General features: G+C 37.4%; 1 protein-coding gene across 1 annotated transcript in view; it reads right to left on the minus strand.

Moving 5' to 3' along the window:
• LOC127647886 (cytoplasmic phosphatidylinositol transfer protein 1-like) overlaps window positions 1-23,521 on the minus strand; it is a 122,825-nt gene that overhangs the window by 33,433 nt on the left and 65,871 nt on the right. The window contains exons 2-4 of the mRNA XM_052132404.1: window positions 15,929-16,077; window positions 10,032-10,120; window positions 9,433-9,440 (exon numbers count right to left, since the gene is read on the minus strand). Of these exons, the coding sequence (XP_051988364.1) occupies window positions 9,433-9,440; window positions 10,032-10,120; window positions 15,929-16,077 (246 nt within the window). The remainder of the gene's footprint in view (window positions 1-9,432; window positions 9,441-10,031; window positions 10,121-15,928; window positions 16,078-23,521) is intronic.

Below are 23,521 nucleotides of genomic sequence, written 5' to 3' on the forward strand. Positions count from 1 at the left end.
CAGGGCTCTGCAGTTTAATATCATTGTGTTTTATGGGCCTGGTGCTCTCTGGAATGATGAGCTCTTTTCTGCCTCACCGGATTTACAGTCTCCCCGTTCTCATGCTCTCTCCTCCCTACTTGTCTTGAGGCTGTAGCCCCTCTGAGACCCAACACACTGCTGCCTTATTAGATTAAATACTGCTCCGACAATCACTGTGCAGATCAATAGAACACTGGAGGAAGCTCTTAATGGAGTGGGGGAGAGGGAAGGACAGAAGAGGAGAGAAGAGAATATGACAAGACAAAAACAGAAGGAGAACAAAAAACTGCCCCAAACCAGGAGAGACCCCCACAGCAGAGAGCACAGAGCTATGCTAAAGCGGTGTCCCGGCCCCCTGCCACACCTACGCTTACGACAACCACTGAGCCGGGGCACATTAAAGAGATGCTACAGACACTGTGCAACCAGCCATTACAGAGATAAGAACACTATGCTCTCTCACACACACACACACACACACACACACACACACACACACACACACACACACACACACACACACACACACACGCAAAATGCAAAATGAAAAAAAAAAACCTAATGTAAATTGTTTGCCATGCTTGTGTTACATGTACAATATATTTTACAAAATAGGATTATCTTTAATAATATCAATGCGTTCATTACTTATAAGTTGTTGGAACATTCAGGGTCTTCATTCTTCAACATTTGCCTTTAAAACACAGACCCAGAAGCTTTAAAAAATATCAAAGATGTCGACAGAGATTAGCCATTTCCAGTCCCAGGGAAACATGTTGCTGTGTGGAGACTTTAATGCAAGAACTGGAACTGAACCTGATAATACTGGCCAAAAGGGCAACAAACATGTATTTGGCTAGAATCCCCAGAGCCTCAAAAAAACAATCTCCCAGCTCGGAACAAACTTGCCCATATTGTAAATAAAAACTGTACAGAATTAGTGCACCTCTGCCAAGCCTCAGGCCTATACATACTTAATAGCAGGATCAGAGGGTAGACTGGAGAGCAGTAAAATGTATCAAGTCCAGTAGAGATACAGATGGACTCCAGACAGCATGAATACATTTATCCAGGCCCTCAAGAACGGAAAAATAAAATCACTACATTTATTCATAATTCGTTTTTTAAACTACATATTTCAAAAGCAGCCTGTAAAATTTAGTTGAAAAAGAAAGGCAAAAAACATCCTTAAAAACCCCCAACCAAAATGGAAAAGTGGATTGACAAAGACTGCAAAGCATTAAGAAAACAACTCTGAAAATGATCAAATCTGAAATATAACGAGCCTAACAATTCAGACATAAGAATTGACTACTGTTCAAAATTACAACATAGTGGTGGTGGTGTAGTTGGCTAAGCGCATAACTTGTAATCAGAAGGTCGCTGGTTCAATCCCCACAGTCACCACCATTGTGTCCTTGAGCAAGGCACTTAGCTCCAGGTTGCTCCGGGGGGATTGTTCCTGTAATAAGTACTGTAAGTCGCTTTGGATAAAAGCATCTGCCAAATGCATAAATGTAAATATAATCACAAACAAACAAAAAAGCAACACCATCTCGCCAAAAGCTTACACGAAATTGAAAAATTAATAAATAAAAATCAGCTCTGGGATTTGTGGAATAATCTGAGCACAACAAAACAAGATTTACCAATGCAAAATGGAGAAATATGAAAAAAAAAAAAAAATTATTATATAAAACTTGTACAAAGAAATCCCACCAAAACAACTAAATGTGATTTATAATCAGGTCAAACAAAGACTACAAATATATGAAAACACAATGAAAAATAATCCAAATCCACTTGACTTTCCAATTACACATGATGAATTGGTTAAAAAACCTTGAGGTGCTGACAACATCCTGTGTTGTCATCCTGACAAACACTGCACACCTGAGCTGTAGATGGCTGTGCTTAAATTATTCAACCTTGTACTTAGTCCAAGTTGTTTCCCTGACACCTGCAGCCAAGGACTTATTACCCCAATTCACAAGAGTCAGACTGGCTTCCTTCCAAATCATAGAACTACAGACCACATTTACACCTTACACACTCCAATCAATGAACACGTAAACCAGACCAAAAAAGGGAAAACATTTGTATGCTTTGCTGATTTCAAAAAAGCATTTGATTCTATTTGGCATGACGGACTATATTACAAATTGTTACAAAATGGTGTAGGAGGTAAAGTTTATGGCATCATAAAATCAATGTATTCAGACAACAAATGTGCAATAAAAATTGGCAACAAACAAACAGAATTATTCACCCAGAATAGAGGAGTGTGGCAGGGCTTTTGTCTGAGTCCAATACTGTTCAACATTTACATGAATGAATTAGGGGTGCAGTTGGAACAGTCTACAGCCCCTGGACTCACTCTTCAAGACCTGGACCTGCTGGAGAACTACTGCCAGAACTGGGTCCTGGCAGTAAACCTCAAAAAGACAAACATTATGGTCTTTCAGAATAAGCCCAGATGTCAGGAACACAGATACCAGTTCTCTCTAGGCAGCACCGCCCTAGAGCACATGATGCAGTATACTAACCTTGGCCTGATTATCACTGCATCAGGGAGTTTCAGTAAGGCAGTGAATGCACTTAAAGAAAAAGCTCGAAGAACTCTATACGCTAATAAGAAAAAGTTATATTAAATTACCAATTCCAATCTGGTGTAAGATCTTTGATAGTGTCGTACAGCCCATAGAGCTGTATGGAAGTGAGGTATGGGGTCCACTCAGTGATCAGAACTACACTAGATGGGACAAACATCCAACAGAAGCCCTACACACAGAATTCTGCTAATTAATTTTGAAATTACAAAGGAAAACACCCAATAATGCATGCAGGGCAGAATTAGGATTATTCCCATTGATCATTAACAAACAAAAAAGATATCTAAATTTTTGGATGCATTTAAAATTAAGTCCCACAGAATCGCTACATTATAAAGCGCTACAAACCCAAGAACTGAACCCTGAAAACATGTCCCCTCAGTCAGCTGGTTCTGAGACTCACTAACCCAGTTAACAGTACTAACACCAACCAGCCTCAGACCAGCACTGCTTTACAACCAAACATCAGAATAAATCAGATCATCAAACAATCTCAAATCACCTATCTGGAACATTGGGATCAAGAAACTAAAACACAAAGCAAATTACAATTCTATCAGACTCTAAAATCAAAGTATGAATTGGAAGAGTATCTCCTGACTGTCAGAGATACAAAGCAGAGACAGATCCTGAGCAAGTACAGGCTGAGTGAACAGTCTCACCATCGAGAGAGAGAGACAGATCCTGAGCAAGTACAGGCTGAGTGAACAGTCTCACCATCGAGAGAGAGACAGATCCTGAGCAAGTACAGGCTCAGTGAACAGTCTCACCATCGAGAGAGAGAGACAGATCCTGAGCAAGTACAGGCTCAGTGAGCACAGTCTCACCATCGAGAGAGAGAGACAGATCCTGAGCAAGTACAGGCTCAGTGAACAGTCTCGCCATCAAGAGAGAGAGAGACAGATCCTGAGCAAGTACAGGCTCAGTGAACAGTCTCACCATCGAGAGAGAGAGACAGATCCTGAGCAAGTACAGGCTCAGTGAACAGTCTCGCCATCAAGAGAGAGAGAGACAGATCCTGAGCAAGTACAGGCTCAGTGAACAGTCCCGCCATCGAGAGAGAGAGAGACAGATCCTGAGCAAGTACAGGCTCAGTGAACAGTCTCGCCATCGAGAGAGAGAGAGACAGATCCTGAGCAAGTACAGGCTCAGTGAACAGTCTCGCCATCGAGAGAGAGAGAGACAGATCCTGAGCAAGTACAGGCTCAGTGAACAGTCTCAGCATCGAGAGAGAGAGACAGATCCTGAGCAAGTACAGGCTCAGTGAACAGTCTCGCCATCGAGAGAGAGAGAGAGACAGATCCTGAGCAAGTACAGGCTCAGTGAACAGTCTCGCCATCGAGAGAGAGAGAGAGAGACAGATCCTGAGCAAGTACAGGCTCAGTGAACAGTCTCGCCATCGAGAGAGAGAGACAGATCCTGAGCAAGTACAGGCTCAGTGAACAGTCTCGCCATCGAGAGAGAGAGAGAGACAGATCCTGAGCAAGTACAGGCTCAGTGAACAGTCTCGCCATCGAGAGAGAGAGAGAGAGACAGATCCTGAGCAAGTACAGGCTCAGTGAACAGTCTCGCCATCGAGAGAGAGAGAGAGAGACAGATCCTGAGCAAGTACAGGCTCAGTGAACAGTCTCGCCATCGAGAGAGAGAGAGACAGATCCTGAGCAAGTACCGGCTCAGTGAACAGTCTCGCCATCGAGAGAGAGAGAGAGAGAGAGAGAGACAGATCCTGAGCAAGTACAGGCTCAGTGAACAGTCTCGCCATCGAGAGAGAGAGAGAGACAGATCCTGAGCAAGTACCGGCTCAGTGAACAGTCTCGCCATCGAGAGAGAGAGAGAGAGAGAGAGAGACAGATCCTGAACAAGTACAGGCTCAGTTAACAGTCTCGCCATCGAGAGAGAGAGAGAGAGAGAGAGAGAGAGAGAGAGAGAGACAGATCCTGAGCAAGTACAGGCTCAGTGAACAGTCTCGCCATCGAGAGAGAGAGAGACAGATCCTGAGCAAGTACAGGCTCAGTGAACAGTCTCACCATCGAGAGAGAGAGACAGATCCTGAGCAAGTACAGGCTCAGTGAACAGTCTCACCATCGAGAGAGGCAGACACAGAAAAACATGGTTACCCAGAGAAGAAAGGGTGAGGTCAAGACAGAGGTTCTCCTTTACTGCCCAAAATTTTAAGAAACAAGGGACATTTATATGGATACATTTATAAACAGCATAAACAACTTTACAACCATGACAGAACAATTAAACTCAAAACAATACTTGGAGAAGAGAAGAGGATGAGAAACAGATGAGATGAGTTGAGGTGGAAAAGACAAGGTGAGACAAGAAGAGGGCAAGACAAGAAAAACAGAGAAAAGGAAAAGACAAGGTGAGAAGAAACAAGAAGAGAGGAGAAGAGAATACAGTGAAATAAGACAAGACCAGAAGAGACGAGACAAGAAGAAAAAAGAAATGAGATGAGACAAAGATGAGACATTAAGAAAGGGGAAAAAGAGAAGGCAGAAATGAGAGAAGAGGAGGGCAAGACAAGACAAAACCAGAACAGGAAGAGGTGGCAAAAATAGACAAGACAGGAAAAGATGAGAAGATGAAGAGATAAAACAAGACTGGCCAAGAACAGAAGAACCAAGATGAGAGTGGACGAGAAGAGAACAAAATGAAAATAAGACATGATCAGAAGAGTTAAGAAGAGAAAGATATGAAATAAGGCAAGTCAACGAGAGAAGAGGATGAGACAAGATGTCACAAGACAAAGAAAAGAGACGAGATATGAGAGAAGAGGATGAAATATGATGATAAAAGAACACGATGAGATGAGATGAAGAGAAGATGAAAAGAAAAGAGAAAAGAGTAGAGATGAGGTGAGACCAGAATAGCCCAAGACGAGACAAAAAGAGAAAAGAAAGAGACAAGATGAGAAGAGAAGAGGATGAGATAACATGAGAAGAGAACGAGATGAAACAAAAGAAGAAAAGATGAGGTGAGAAGAGACAAAAAGAGGAAGAGATTAAACAAGATGAGCCAAGAAGAGAGGAAACAAGATTAAAGAGGATGAGACAAATGAAAAAAGAGCTCAAATAGGCCCTGAAAATTCTGCCTCTACAGATCGTCGGGATTCCTCGCAGCTCCTGTGTGACTTTCCATTGAAAATGGACAACATTCTATCTACGGTCTGTCATTTGTCGTAACCGGTGAAAAGGCGAAATATGGTAACATCGTAACCGAAACAGAATCTAAGTGATTGATTTGAAACTTTGCGTGGCCAGCAGCTGTTATCTAAGTGGCAGTCACGCATGCTACACAAATATCACCTCACATGAGGGGCGTTCACACAGGAACTATACTTGCGTTAAGACCTAGGTGGTGCACAACAGAATGAAACCGAATGCAGTGGTCTTGCGACTTGTTTTTCAAACTATTTTTCACTTAACCATCCCCAATCATTTATTTTCACTGAGGTTGTTGAAATGAATTCCAAGATTGGGGTGTACATAGAGGATTAATGCTGCTTTAAAGCCAAAACAGGGCAACTTTGCTGCCTACTGTTTGGAACAGCATTTACACTACAGTATATCCTCAGCACACACTACATTTCAGAACATCCCATGAACTTCAATAATCATGAATTAGAGAATATAAACTATATTTGTCCATATCATATATTCACAATGTTGTTACCCCAGTAAAATGAAATTAATGTCAAGGGAATATATCGCAGGCCTTTTCCTTCGGGAATTAAATTAGAGCTGGACAAATGAAAAGATGTTAACTATGATATGTCAACTGCAATTTCTTTTGCAGCGGAACAAAAACTAATATCTTCTAAGACAGAACATGAATGTATTTTTGACTCATTCACTCATTAAACGAATGAGTTTCTGTATTTATTTTGATACTGCTAAAACACAGCCTAATGTGGAAAAATCTCAGATTTACATGAAGCTGTTTTCGTTTTGTGCTTGCCGTTACATCCTTTGGGCTTTTCTCATTTTCCATTGGTCTCATTTGAGTTGTTTGTATCCTGTTGTTCCTGGCATATGGTTGATTATGATAATGGTATTCCAATGAAGAGCTCTCTCATTCATCTCTAGGCAGGCACACGGCATGTAGACCCACTCCATGATTCACTTCTCCATCTTAAACTAAGCCTTATTCTGCTATCCATCTCCATTTAAACCAATCTATCACTATGACGCTGTGGACCTCGCTGGTTTTGTCGATGGCATACACACATCAGATGCCTGTAGCTTTTGTATTCCTTAATTATGAGATATTAAGTCAGAATTAGGAGATACTAAGACATAATTATGAGATACTAAGACATAATTATGATAAAAAGTAAATTATGTGAAATTAAGTCAGAATTAGGAGATACTAAGACAGAATTATGATAAAAAGTCAATTATGAGATACTAAGACATAATTATGATATACTAAGACATAATTATGAGATACTAAATCAGAATTACGAGATACTAAGACATAATTATGATAAAAAGTAAATTATGAGATAAGATATAATTATGAGATACTACGACACAATTATGAGATACTAAGACAAAATTATGAGATATTAAGTCAGAATAATGAGATACCTAATTAGAATTATGAGATACTAAATCATAATTATGAAATACTAAGACATAATTATGATAAAAAGTCAATTATGAGATACTAAGACATAATTATGATAAAAAGTAAATTATGAGATATTAAAGTCAGAATTAGGAGATACTAAGACATAATTATGAGATACTAAGACATAATTATGAGATACTAAATCATAATTATGAAATACTAAGACATAATTATGATAAAAATTCAGAATTATGAGATACTAAGACATAATTATGATAAAAAGTCAATTATGAGATATTAAGTCATAATTAGGAGATACTAAGACATAATTATGAGATACTAAGACATAATTATGAGATACTAAGTCATAATTATGAAATACTAAGACATAATTATGATAAAAAGTAAATTATGAGATACTAAGACATAATTATGATAAAAAGTAAATTATGAGATACTAAGACATAATTACGAGATACTAAGACAGAATTATGATAAAAAGTCAATTATGAGATAATAAGACATAATTATGATAAAAAGTCAATTATGAGATACTAAGACATAATTATGAAATACTAAGATATAATTATGAGATACTAAGACAGAATTATGATAAAAAGTGAATTATGAGATAATAAGATATAATTATGATATACTAAGACATAATTATGATAAGAAGTCAGAATTAGGAGATACTAAGACATAATTATGATAAAAAGTAAATTATGAGATACTAAGACATAATTACGAGATACTAAGACATAATTACGAGATACTAAGACATAATTATGATAAAAAGTAAATTATGTGATATTAAGTCAGAATTACGAGATACTAAGACAGAATTATGATAAAAAGTCAATTATGAGATACTAAGACATAATTATGAAATACTAAGACATAATTATGAGATACTAAATCAGAATTACGAGATATTAAGTCAGAATAATGAGATACCTAATTAGAATTATGAGATACTAAGAGATAATTATGAGATACTAAATCATAATTATGAGATACTACGACATAATTATGATAAAAATTCAGAATTATGAGATACTAAGACATAATTATGATAAAAAGTAAATTATGAGATATTAAGTCAGAATTAGGAGATACTAAGACATAATTATGAGATACTAAGACATAATTCCGAGATACTAAGACAGAATTACGAGATACTAAGTCAGAATTCTGATATAGTCAGAATTATTAGATAGAAATTAAATTATGATATACTAAAACATAATTATGAGATACTAAGACATAATAATGAGATACAAAGACATAATAATGAGATACAAAGACATAATAATGAGATACCAAGACAGAATTATGAGATACTAAGTCATAATTATGAGACATAGTGATATATCATGTGATATATCAGTAACAGTGTCCCCAGATCTCGCTGGAGATACAAGTGAACTGATCTGGAAAAACAAACTCAAAATAAGGGGGAATTATCACCAAACCATCATAGCAAGCATAGTATACAGTAGCCTATATAAAATAGTGTCTTTTCAATAAATGTATTATACATTTTTAATGTATCCCCAAAATATTTAATACATTTAAATCATATTTCTGGCCATCTACAATCAATTGATAGCCTAAATCTCTCTCTCTCTCTCTCTCTCTCTCGCTCGCTCTCTCTCTCTCTCTCTCTCTCTCTCGCATACACACACAAACTGTGAGGGCATGTTTGGATGAAGCATCATCTTATGCAAATTATTTTATTAAAATTATTTAAATACGCATGAATTACGGGCTGTGTGATATGTAAAAAAGCATTTTATTGATAATTGCGGTAAAAAACATAATGATCTCCGACATTCACATTGTCAACCCCCCTGCGGAGGGTCGCTTCTGCGTTTGTGCATTTGCTTAAAATATGTTTCAGACCTTAGAATAATCCACACATATACACTAGCACACACTGTAATGACCCAGCATGCATCACTCAATTGATGACAGAGACAGCTCATTGTGGTATATCAGTGCAATCAGTGGAAGAGGTTCTGCCAAACATTATCAGCACTAAACAGGCCACTACGGCTGTAATGACAATCAACACACAGGCCATTCAATTACCCATCAAAGGCATTATGTAAGCAAGAGCCCGGGCTACATTATTGCATTGTGTCTGTCATTTTGGATCAAGCCTTTTTCAGTTTCAAAACACACACACACACAAAAAAAAGGAAGGGATACTCACTGTATACTCTGAGAGCCATGGGTGGGGTGTGTGAGAGAGAGAGAGAGAGAGAGAGAGAGAGAGAGAGAGAGAGAGAGACTATGTTAAAGGTCATGGTCTAGGCAATAAACACATGTCAGTCTTGGATCGATCACACATTTAATCAGAGTAAGAACTGCGGCTCTTCAGCATAATGGAGGTTTTCTTATGTGGGTGTCCATGCACGTGACCAAAATATGCGCATGTATTCTGATTGGTCTGTGTGTTTAATGTGCACACACTGAGATATCTATGCAATGTGTTTTTAGAGCATTTGTGCAATTTTTAGAGCGTTGGCTCATCTGCAATATGTCACCAAGACACTCCAGCTGTTGGAACAACATTTAGCAGCTGTATTGGTGACATTTAAGATTGAGCATGTATGTAAATCTCTTTTAAGATGCTTATCAGATATTTGCACACAAATAAATCTCAAAAAGCTCACATACAGTTTGCAGTTCAGAAACTTACCCCAGAATATTATGTAAATCAGACACTTATTTAACACTCACATTCTTGACATTGAAAAATAAAAACACCCATACTGGCACTGTGCTGTATATTCATGCATATGTAGTTACCAGTGATGGTGTAGGGGTAGTAATTCCATGCTTTCTCTGTAACATAGAAGATTTTGGGCACCACAGCTCTGGCCCAGCTGGGCAGCTTGCTGAAAGAGGGAAAAAAGGATGGATAAGTACTATGAACATACAAGAAAGTGCCAGCTCATTATAGGAGTGCCAAACGCCCCATCCCTCCAGCTGCAATAACAGTAGTAATGACAGTCTAATAGCAGTAGTGAGGAACACTGATGACTGCTCGGGGAGGAAGATGCTCTTTTGGTCCGATCTGAGATCAGTGTCCCTTAATTCCTGCCAAAATGCAGTTTCTTTAAGAGTAGCTGCAAAAATGTCTTTCATTCAGCTGTTAATGCAGAGCTCAGAAGAATGAAATCAGCCCATGGAGAATTCGGAAAGAAACATTTATGTTCAACTGTACCTCGTCACTTAGGAGTGCGCAAACTAACATCCTATCTTGAACGCTGCAAACACATACTAGTGAAGTGATGCAAACAGAGAAAGGTTTCAGCGTTATTGCACTAAATATTAGCACTCTTGAAATGCCGACTGTCCATTCGGATGAGAAGACTGGAACTAGCTATTGTATAAATCAGAATACTGGTTAGTTCTGAACTAAAATGAGGGAAATTACAATATGTAAAAATCATCTTAACAACTGCTTGACAGAAAATAAGCAGTTACCTTCAATTAAAACAATAACACACATCAGATCCTTTGCAATCCTGTTGAATTCATGTCACAAGGAATATGGAAAGAGGACATACAGGATGAAGCCTGAGTTTGATCTTACCTGATAATATAAATATTCATGATAATAAAAAAAAGGGGTGCATTCCCTAAAAAGTTGCACCGCTTTTGTGTATGCCATTTCAGCGCAAAAACCTGCGTCTAATTCGAGTCAGACATCATTAAGTCAATGTCATCCTTTCATAGGTAACATGTTGAATGCAGGAGAAATGGGCAGGAGTACAGACCCGAGTGACTTTGACAAGGGCCCGGTGGCGGTTCTGGCTAACTTGGAGCCCTAGGCGAGATACGACATGGAGCAAGTCCCGCCCTTACAGGTAAACGAGCCAATCCCCTTTTAGATGCAGACATCATCTGTCAATCAACTCGAGACTGCGTATGCACATTAGCTATACAAACTGAGAAAAATGTTTTTTAGCGTAATCTGAGGTAAAGCAGCACAATTTATGATGCCAGTGTTGTCAGATTTTACTACCGATTGAAATATGTTCTAATCTTGAGCAACAGTTTGGGGGATTTTGGTCTTTTCCATTCAAGTAGATAGGAGCTGCTCTAGAAAAAAGCTGCCTGAGAGCGTTTCAAAGATGTCTGCCGAATGACATGACTTCCCTAAAAGACTGTTATAACAGGGAGGATCATTCCAGAGATCTCCATTGAGGAAATACTTGTGAGCATCTAAACAACAATACATTTTAATCACCTCTCTCATGTAGATGTTCAGTATCAACAACACATCTGGATAAGTCACTTCAGGTAAACCAACATTTGATGTTATTTGAGGAAAATATCTCAACTCAGAGCCCTATTTATAGGATCCGTTAATGATACAGGAAGTGCTTCTGAAAAACTTGCATTTGTATTCCTTGTTATTGTTTACAAGTTTGAAATGGTCTACACTGCATATTTTGGCAAATGTAATAGGTCATCCAGAAATAGTAAGAGAAGTATGTTTGAATGCTGTTCTTTAAATAGCCAATGACTTCAACTACAACCACTCCATTGGCACTAAAACCGATAATAAATTTATCACTTCTCTTTTGGTTTCTGGATACTCAAAATGATAAACCTATAAACTGTATATTTCTCATGAACTTATGTTTGTCAATCAAAAGATTTGTCAGTCCTCTACACACACAGACAAGGAATGGCAGGTTGCATGTGAGCGAACATACAGGTATAGATTCTCACGTCCAAACTATATTATATTATATTATAATATATATATAATTATATATATATTATAGTATATATTATAATACCCATTCTTCTCGGCAGATTTGCTCCAGGTTGTTCAGGTTGTTCAGGTGACACTTGTGGACTGCAATTTTCAAATAGCGTCACCGATTCTCAATAGGATTGAGATCAGGACTTTGACTGGGCCACCGTTGTACATTTATCTTTTTGTTCTTGAGGCACTCCAATGTTGCTTATAGTGCTTGGGATCATTGTCATGTTGAAAGGTGAATTTTCTCCCAAGCTTCTGTTTTTTTTAGCGGACTGAAGCAGGTATTTCACTATAATTAGGTATTTCCCTATAATTTGCTCCATCCATTCTTCCTTCAATTCTAACAAGAAGCCCAGTCTCTGCTGATGAGAAGCATCCCCACAGCATGATGCTGCCACCACCATACTTCACTGTATGGATTGTGTGTCTTGAGGCATAGGAAGGTTAGGTCTCAGCTGACCCCAAAACTTTCTCCCACATCGCAGTTGGGTCACTCACATGCTTGGTGGCAAAATCCAGATGTGCTTTCAGATGGTACTTTTTGAGTAAAGGCTTCTTTCTTGCCCCCCTCCCAGCGTTATGCAGTGCTCTTGATATGGTTGACTGGTGCACCATTACGCAATTCACAGACACTGAACTCTGGAGCTCCTTCAAAGTGATTGTTGGCCTCTCTCGGGCTTCTCTCACAAGTCACCTTTTTGTTAGAGTGCTGAGTTCTGAGGGATGGCCTTTTCTTGGCAGTGCCTGGGTGGTGTGGTGCAGCTTCCACTTACTGATTATTGATCTAGCTGTGCTCACTGGATATCCAAACATTTGGATATTATTTTGTACCCTTTCCCTAGTCTATGTATTTTATTACTAAAAACTTCTGTGTTGCTCTTTGGTCTTCATTTTCCTTCAGATTCACAGCCTGACCAATGATTCTTCAACAATGGGTTTTTATCCAGAAAATATGATTCAACTTTAATGATTCACAGGTGGAGGCCAATGGTAAAGTAATTGTGTTCCTTTTAGGGCAATTTCTTTCATCGGTGTAACCTGGCAGCTTCCATAGCACAGGGATTGAATACTTATGCAAGATATTTCAGTAAAAATGTTTTGTATATTTCCCAACATACCAATGTCACCTAACAATAATTGATTTTGAGTTCGTCTTTGAGTTCGTGTTTTGTTTTGCGATATGACCGGGTGATTGTACATTATCACTATATATAGCATTAAAAAAACACTTTTGAACTGTATGAACTGGCAAGAAGTGATGTCACGACCACCTCAAAGTCAATCATGACCCTTAAAGGAACAATTTAATCAGACTGCTCTTGGGGGGTAGTGACGTCTGAGCTAAATATATGGTTTCTTAAACTTCAGCTAATTGATTTAGTATCTGCGTCCGAATGGCGAAAGCATCCTGGGGGAGGGGCCGTGTCCCGTGAAGTCTATTGGCTATTTTTGAGTGTTTGGGTTCCTAGTCATGTGGTTACTTCTTGCTTAATTGTTGGCCTCTAATAGACTGGTCTCTCAGTGAGGGTGAACTGCACATTTTTGGTGGACTGGTTTGATCCCAACTGAGACTCAATATCAATACACAGAATTACCCTTATAAACACAGAAGATAAAAACAGTAAAAGGGACATTAATAGTAAAGACAACATTAGATGGCACTTGCAACAACTTCAATAATGTGCCATTATTCCAAGTGAAACTAATGGAATTAGTGAGTATAATCAAGAAGAAAATAAAGGTTTTCAGATTGCGCCTTTATCAGATTGTGAAAAGTAGACATGCCGGAATCTGAGTTTGCTAAAACGATGGCCCCAGTGTAACTGTTGGCTGTTTGTATATTTGGTTAACATTATCCAATAAACTGTGTAGCCTATGTGACTAACATTTTAAGTATACACTATGAAGACAAAAACATTTTTTTATTTGGCATAATGTGCACTGATGAGGAGTTAAGTGTCATTAGTCTATGTATGTTACCTTTGAGCTAATTTAAGCTATTGACCCATCAAAAGTTGTCTGAAATGAGAATGTCTCACTTTAATACCACCGGCAACCAACCAACTAAAAGCAAATCATAGTTCACAGCTGTGATGTTAATTAAAACTATTAGCTATTTCTTTTTTAAAAGATAAAAGCCCTTCAATATGTCCCACTCAAAGCAAAAATATTTCAAAAGCAAAAGGAAATATGTCAACAGATAAAATATTTTGCACTTGTAGAGCCATGTCTTTAACCCTTTATTATTTTTCGGGTCAATTATTATTATTTTTCATTGTTTCCTTAATCGAAGGCTTGGTGACTCTTCCTAAACTTGTTACCTGAACACACACACACCAAAAATTACAGAACACTGAAGACAATATTTTTATTGTTAAAATTAATAATGTTTTATTTTATTTTGTCAAATAAAAATCAAATCAGCCACAATGCGGAACACATACAGAAATGAAGGGGTGAGATTATAACAAATCCTCGACATAGCACACACCTCAAGGTCAGATCAAAAGACATGGTCTGACCCCACTGTGTGAAAGTTTATGGTGAGGGAACTAAACACCATGGTCAGGCATACTGTGGAATTATTGCAAAATCTCACTCTTCAACAGTTAAAAGAAATGCTATAATTTTTACAAATAAATGATGTTTACAATGTGTAAATATACATCCAATGCATAACTTGTAATAATATCTTGAAATTAAATTTGTTACAACATTGGCTTATAGAGATCAGCTAAAGCATTGAGCACTGACGCCATCTACTGGCTATACTTGTCATGTCATGTAATTGCTATCTATATTCCAGCAGATGTCACAAGAGACCCGCAATGCATAACAAATGTTGATCTTTCACTTTACTGTTTTAATTGAAGTGAAGGTAACATACAATTTCCTTATTTTATGTGAACATGAATGGAGTAACTGAGTAATTTAGAGGTAAATAAGGTCAAATATACCATAAAGTCCCAAAATAAATGCATACATTCAGTGTCTTCTTTACTTTAGTGAAGACAGTGTTATTCCATTTCTTTCTTCTTTTTTTTTTTAAATTGGGGTGCACATTTGATTTGACAGGCATCACTTTGACTGGCAGCAGAATGATGCGTGTAATGCAGCTAACAGCAGTGGCTCAGCACTCAGAGATGTCTGAGGTCAGAGAGAGGTCATTCTTGCTTTAGAAGCATTGAACGCTCACCCAATGAGTTCAGTAAAGCAGATATGCTATGGAGTCATAAAGAAAGTGTGAATTGTAGAAGCATGTAACTCTGTGAAAATAACCCTTCGCTTTGACAGTTTCTTAAAGCAAGTGTGCAAAGGTCAAACAGTGGATTTGTATGTTATGATCTGTGTTTCACTGACAGGGTGTCTTTTACTCCTAAGAGCTGGTAGTAGTAAAGAAATAGCCCTTATTCAGTTCTGAATGTTATGATAGCATAACAGACTGCATATACTGTACTGTCTGATGCACATTGCACAGAAATTGCAAGCACAAAAATGCTCCAATCAGACTGCTATACTGTTATGTAACTAACGAGAATCACTTTGGGAGTAACTCACTAAAGTCACGCAACTAATTAGCCTAATTTTTCAGCAGCGTAACTCAGCTGTTTTTAAAATATTGCAGTAATGTACATTTTCCAGGAACAAGACTATAAACAGTGTAAACCCTTCAGAGATTTTTGTCATGATTTATAGTCCTATTCGCTGGCTGAATGTTGTTTGTTATGTAAAAAAGACCAGCAGAACACATTCATTCAAATCGCTAGCGGACAGCAGCTGGGCCCCAAACTTTCAAGCCCCATCGACATGAAAAGGTCAGTGATATTCTTTCAATGTGTCCTATACAGGCAGGTGTTGATTGGCTAGTATCAGCATACTAAATGACACTATGAGCTGGATTAAGTAGACAACAGCTGCTACTCACTTGTTCAGATAAATGCGTTTCTCTGTGAACTGGCCGGTGCCGTATGTGGGGTCTTCATATGGTTCATTCTGCACCACCTCCACGCCCTCTCCTCTCTCGCTCTGCTCATGGCTGTGCTTGCTGATCATATAGAGCTGACCAACCCTGTACTAGAGACACAGACCAGAACACAGTCAGAACTGCCATACACAATGTCTATAAACTTACAATAAGAGTCAGATTGCACAGTTTTAACAGTGTGCAGAGAAACAAAGTTATGTTTACAAGTCTTCCCAGGATGCTACAACGAACAGCTCTGAGGAACAAATATTCACTGGATTTGCAAATGTTTGTGATGTCAATCTTTAAAAAATATTCAGGGTTTTGTGTGAGACACTTTGCAGCAAGATAACACCAAGTAAACAAGATATCTAAATACAACTGTATTCCACATTTACTCACTATTTATATTCACATTTACCTGCAGCAAAAACATAATTTAATTCCTTAAACTTTAAAAAAATGAAAATATAACATTAATATATCAACATACCTTTGCATTTTGTTTTGTACCAAACAGCTATTACAGCTTACAAACAGTTATTAATTAATTAATTATTACTACTACAGTGAATATTACATTTTACTATACATTTTTAATATATTTCTGTCACACTTTTTTCAGGTTCAGGCTTTCATTTTGAATCATGCTTTTATTTTTTATAAAATATATGAAATTTTATGCTGATGTGCATTTTTGACGGAAGCTTCACACCTTCAGATAAACAGTTCGCTACATGGCCCGGTGTTATAATGAATGCACGTTTGCTGTGACTTAATTACACAACTATATAGTCTACATGTGCTTTGCGCTTCACAGTGGCTTAGTGCTCTGCTCTGTCATCTCATATAACACACTGCACTCATGATTCTGTGGAGTTCGGAGTAATGAGTGGTCAGGCTGCACTTAAATTACCATCATGTTAAATGTAACATTAATCTAGCTGCACTAGTTCAAAAAATCTATTTCTGTGCTGAGATGTGTACCTCCTGAAAATTTACATATGCCAATTTTAGCCAAAACTAGTGGGGAAAAATACTGGTTACATTTCTGAAAACTATTTATCATAATTTTAAACATGTCATTATTTGTATTTTTATAGAGGATTATCATATTTTAATATTAAAAGTCTGGGTCTGGGACAAGGCTAAAACATTATGCATAAGGCATTTGAAAAGTAACAAAAAAATAAATAAAGTTGGCCTGGTAAAAATTTTCCAAGGCAGTTTTAATGTGACCTTCATATAGCAAACATATTGTTGAGATCTGTTAGTTTTAAGAAAAATCATCCCTTCGGACATGACATTTCCCATAGTTGTAGAAACTTCCGGAAGTATCTGAGTGCATGACAGCTGTGACAGCTGCTTATCTATGTGAGCAGATCAGGCTCCAGGCTCCTGTTCAACTCTGCCTCAAACCCAACAACTGCCACATTGGAGAAATGCAAAGATCCATATCAAGCCAGTGACACAAGCCAAGTCTCCTGCAGATAATACTGTTTTATTTATATATATCAATGGTAAGATGTTATGTATTTCTCATTTCAAAACCTTCAAGATGAACAGATTATGACTTTCTCTTTGCCGGGCTGGTAGAAATACTCAAACAAACAGGGTAAAGTTTGACAATGCACCAGCCGCACTCTTTACATATTTCATGGGAATCAACCAACGAATGGCTTAATTATAGTTTATCCATAGTATAGCATAGTCTATCCACAAGCTGATATAGGAAAAAGAATTTAAACATAAAAAAATACAAATAAACCTTTAACTTTTGTATTTATCTCTGAAGTATTTGGCTCACATTTCACGAACAGCCATAAAGACACACTTCAAATGCTTAAATCAGACCACAAGTATGACCACTGTGTGCTACGAACTAACAACTATCATAATGTTTAACAATATCTCGAACGTGAAGCACGTCATGTTCACTTTCACCTCTTTATTCATCAGAGCTTTTTATGAAACTGCAGCGCTTTGTTCGATTAATGAGATATTGTCCTCATTGTTATCCTCAAAACCAATTAAAGCAGCAGAAACAGCGAGCAAATGAGAGCTGCTATGCTAGGGGGGTTCAAGTGGTGCTGAATAATTAATTGTCCCCACTTTCACTGTATGTGTGAAGGACAGGCACGGGGAGACATGAGAGTACGGACAGACTGCATGAGAGGCACATTAAAAGAGTTCGGTGTAAATAGCCTTTTCAAAATAAATAAATGAGACAGGAACACAGAAGAGAGTTCTTGCAAGTTTCTCTCTTAAAAATATATACCGTTAAAGGTTCCTGTACTTGCAATTTTCCACATTAGAGAACAGGATACTGCACTATAGTAATCACAGTGTTTCCTATAGTGCTGCCTTGCTGCTGAATCTACAGCATGAAACACAGCGCATCCAGTGTAGACTGATTACAAAATGAATGACTCGTTATGAGCCGTTTCTTTTAAATCTAAAGCACGTCTAATGTAGTATGATTCCTTACTGTATGAGAGGGTTCTTTTGAATCAACAGCATGAAACGGTAAGTCAAGACAAGTTTTTTTAGTCTCTCGAATGAATGACTATCAACCGGTCCTATTGAATTTACAGTGTGAACAGTGAAGATTGATTCCTGAAAAAAAAAAGACTCTTATGAGCCGGTTATTTGAATCTATAGCACGAAACATAACTCGCACGTCCTGTGTAGTCTGATTCCTTTTCGAATGAATCTTATGAGTCGGTTCATTTGAATCTACACTATTAATCAATCAAGTGTGACCAGCGTAGTCCAACTCCTGAATGAATGACTCAAATGATCCATTTCTTTTGAATCAATAGCACATCTAGTGTAGTCTGATTTCTGAAAGACTTTTGTGTGCCAGTGCTTTTGAATCTTTAGTATTAATCAAATAACATGAACAATGTTGTCCGATTTCAAAACAAATGACTCTCATGAGCCGGTTCTTTTGAATCTTCAGTATTAATCAAACAACATGAACAGTGTTGTCCGATTTCAAAACAAATGACTCTCATGAGCCGGTTCTTTTGAATCTTCAGTATTAATCAAACAACATGAACAGTGTTGTCCGATTTCAAAACAAATGACTCTCATGAGCCGGTTCTTTTGAATCTTCAGTATTAATCTAACAGCATGACCAGTGTTGTCCGATTTCAAAACAAATGACTCTCATGAGCCGGTTCTTTTGAATCTTCAGTATTAATCAAACAACATGAACAGTGTTGTCCGATTTCAAGACTCTCATGAGCCGGTTCTTTTGAATCTTCAGTATTAATCAAACAACATGAACAGTGTTGTCCGATTTCAAGACTCTCATGAGCCGGTTCTTTTGAATCTTCAGTATTAATCTAACAGCATGAACAGTGTAGTCCGATTCCAAAACAAATGACTCTCCTGAGACGGTTCTTTTGAATCTTCAGTATTAATCAAACAACATGAACAGTGTTGTCCGATTTCAAAACAAATGACTCTCATGAGCCGGTTCTTTTGAATCTTCAGTATTAATCTAACAGCATGAACAGTGTTGTCCGATTTCAAAACAAATGACTCTCATGAGCCGGTTCTTTTGAATCTTCAGTATTAATCTAACAGCATGACCAGTGTTGTCCGATTTCAAAACAAAATGGTTCTTTTGAATTTGTTTTTTAAAATTGAAGGAGTCAAAATTATTGTCTGTGGTAATTGATCGCATATTACAGATGCTTTCGATATACCTAAAAAGGATAGTTCACCCCAAAATTATGCTGTTCATGTTGTTCCAAACCTGTGTGACTCTTTCGTAGCACACAATATAAGATGTTTTTTAATGTAATGATGTAATGAATGCGGAGGAAACTGAAGCTGTCAGTCCCTAATACTCTGTATAAAATCAAATTTTGACATACAGGTTTGGAAAGACAAGACTAATCCTTTGAAAGGCAAAACACTTAAGATACAGACTTCATGATGGACAAACTGCATGAGAGACACATTAAAAGAGAACAGAGTGAAAAAGCATATTAGAAATAAATAAATAGAGACGGGCCACAGAAAAGAGCGCCTTGCACATTCCCCGGATAACTGCTCAGTCGTCTTCAGTAGCAAACTTGAGTTGTTTTTTTGTTTTGTTCTTTTGAGTGTGACTCGTTTTAACCACAGAACAGCTTGGTTACCTTGAGAATGAATGCATTTCATGGGAATTAAGTTATTTAATGGCGTGTCATTAGTCCCTGTTCTTGGAGAGCTCTTGAGGACTGCCCTGATTGTGCTGGGGAGAGAAAACTGTGGTTTTGTTGATACTGGAAAAAACGCTCGCTCTTGCGCTCTCTCAGGAACACTAAAGAAAGACTTCAATTATGAGTGCAGAGACGTGCATGTACTGCAGCACACTGACTCTCATGTGTCAACAGCATGTCGGAAGTAAACGTGAGTGATGCTTGCCCGTGTTAAACTGCCAGGTTCACCATCCTAGCAACTCAAAGACATGTTGTGGGTGGTTGCCAGGGTGTTCTGGAATATTGATAGGCCGTTGCTTTATCAATTATCCCTCTATTATGCAAAATATAATATATGTTTAGATATCTTTAAGTACAAATTTCACAATGAATAATATCATGGAGTACAAAAGGAGATTTTAGGTAGATTAAACTCAGTCACCATTCACTTTTATTGCACCTTTTTCCATACAATGGAAAAATAAAATACATGAATCTTTTTCCATTAGATGTAAGACACTCCTACTGATTTGGATCACAATGTGTTTTTAAGTTTTGTTTTTACAGTGAATTTATTGTAACATGTTGACAAAAATTCATGACACCTGAGTACTTTATAACATTGCTGCAGTTTGACTACCCCGAACCAAATCGTATACCATGTGTTAATCATGTTCGTAACTGTCAAGGTCCAAAACTGACATAAAAGAACCATAAAGGCATCATTAAAGTAGTCCTTATGGCTCGTGCATTTTATTCAAAGCCACCTGAAGACATGCAATAGCTTTTTAAATAACAATTTATAGCATTCTTACACAAACAAAGTGGTATCGCTGCATCTCTAATTGTAAGTGTTTTATTGCATATTTCTTCATTTTGTTGATATGTTCAATAAAGTATATTTCATCATTTTAAAATCCTCGGCTTGTGTTTTTATACTACATAGACCTACTATTATAGTATTACGGTTCACTTGTATTGTCCACGGAGGCTGTAGATTGTAATATAAAAATTAATTAATTAATTTCTTGAAATGAATTAATATAAGTCATTTCATGAGTTACACCTCTTGTATTGGTGTGTAGTACAATACCAACATTAATATGTATTGTGTCATGGTTAAAACGCTTGAATAATCATATTCAAATATAATTAAGAGTGTTGTCTATCTCCCTCAAAGTATTTAATCAGTTATAAATGTTTAAACTAGGGCTGTCGATTTAATGCGTTAATAACGTGCGATTAATTTGACAAAAATTAAAGCGTTAAAAAAATTAACGCACTTTAATCGCAATGCTTAAGCTTGTAGTACCACCTGTTTACTCCAGAGGGCAGTAATTGAAATTCCAGCTGTGTGAGCAACGCACAGTTTATACAGTGAAGAAAACAATTTCTTGCGTTCAAAACACTTGGAGCGCAAATGCGATCTTTAAGGGATCTTAAGATGTGTTTAAAGATTGAGTATTAAACTATATTTAACTCGACACAGTGACCTAAACATTTTATTTTTATGACGCAACACACCCGAGACGCGACACAAGCATGTCTGACGCAGGTCGTACGGTCTTTACCTCATGCATATTTAATTACCAACGAGGTTAAGGAGGCGTCCTTTAAACTGTTACACCGTTTTTACACAGTCAATCTTTATTTAAGAAACATGCTCCCTGAAACAGATCCACTTAGCTCCTGTAATGCTGTAGATGAAAAGTTTGTTCGTTTGTACGTACCTCTATTTTAACTAGTTTTTCTTTGCTTTATAAAGATGTTTTATTTGGTTTTCACAGATTTGATAACTTAAGTTAATATTTTCTGATTAATCTGTTTATTTTTCTTGCCAAGTTTTTAATACATAAGTGTAAATTTATGTCTATAAAGCCCCTATTTGCACTATTATAAGACTTGAAATATTATTTAAATACTCTTTGTACCTCCAACAACTCCAAAGCATTGAAAACCATTACACTATGTAATGAATATAATGTCTTGGCATTACACTATGCAACTACAACGTTGCATAGTGTAGCTATAAAAGTAGAGCAACAACAACTTGTATAATAACAAGGCCTGAAACATGCATACAAGTATGTGAACGCAAACGCTTTAATCTACGTGAACTCGAGTGCATGTATCATTACATTCAGAAATGCAAGTACGCAATGCATTTTCAGCATTATTGCAAGGGATGCAAAGGGATACATTAGTGTAAACAGTCTTCTTCAACAGTCAGTTTTCTCTTTCAGGACAATTACGGTCATGGCTGAGAAACGTATTGAAGAGAATCCTGCTGTTGACATGTTTAAAGCTAACTACCTGAATAATAAAAAAAAAAACATGAGGTTAATGTCACAGAAATCTGAAGGTAACTATCGCCCCCTTGGATACTGAAGTTTGTTACCGTCACAGTAGCGCAAGAACGCACCTGAAATATGTGCAATATATTGGTATTTATTTTGTCTGGGGCATTTGAAAGCTTTAATTTGCTCATACTCTGCATAATTGATTCAATGCTTAACCACCGTCAAGAGATACGTTGTAAAATTTCTGCGCAATGGGTGTCCACATAAATAAAATGCTGTAATTGACACATTTCACAATTTGTTAATTGTACTTATCTGTACTAAGATGTAAATACTTACAGACCTAATCTAAGTAATGACTACTTTGGCAATTTCGCAACCAAAGTGTACAATGGATACCTCCTTAAACAGCTCTGTGCTCTATGCTGAATGGTGCAACAAGAACGGAGATGTAGTAACAGAGAGAATGGAGGAACATTTTATGATGCAGAGTGAAATCTCTCATTATGTCTAAACTGCCTCACTACAGACTCACAAGTGTGCAATAACTTGATACGTTTTCCACTTTTAAATGAATACCAATGGTTGTAGTGTTCACCTCTCTTTTGGTTGTCATTTCGAACATTTTGAAGTGAAGTCCGCAAACACTCACAAAATGGAGAGCCATTTGAATACAAAACACTTGAGCAATGCTTTAGACCCCTCCTGGATGAAGTACTGCCAAGGAAAACACAGTTTGACAAGATAAAGTGAAAGACTGTATCTCAGGCAACGGGCTTATGAGAGAGTGGGCGAGCAATGGTAACAAATGACTGTACAGCCATTATCTACACAATACTCCACAGATGCCACTATATCATTAAATCTCAAGCATCAATGTGCCACAGTTCTGTTTCACCCATTCACTGCTAATTAGAAAGCTTCAGAGATTTGAGAACAGGAAATGAACTGTTATCTGCTTGATGGGAACAACTTCAAGCAATCCAGCTGGGCATAACAACAAGATGTGGGCCCCACTTTACATGATGTGTTTTTAACTACTATGCACCAACATTACA

The sequence above is a fragment of the Xyrauchen texanus genome, chromosome 8, assembly GCF_025860055.1.
Source record: "Xyrauchen texanus isolate HMW12.3.18 chromosome 8, RBS_HiC_50CHRs, whole genome shotgun sequence".
NCBI classification, from domain to species: Eukaryota; Metazoa; Chordata; class Actinopteri; order Cypriniformes; family Catostomidae; genus Xyrauchen; species Xyrauchen texanus.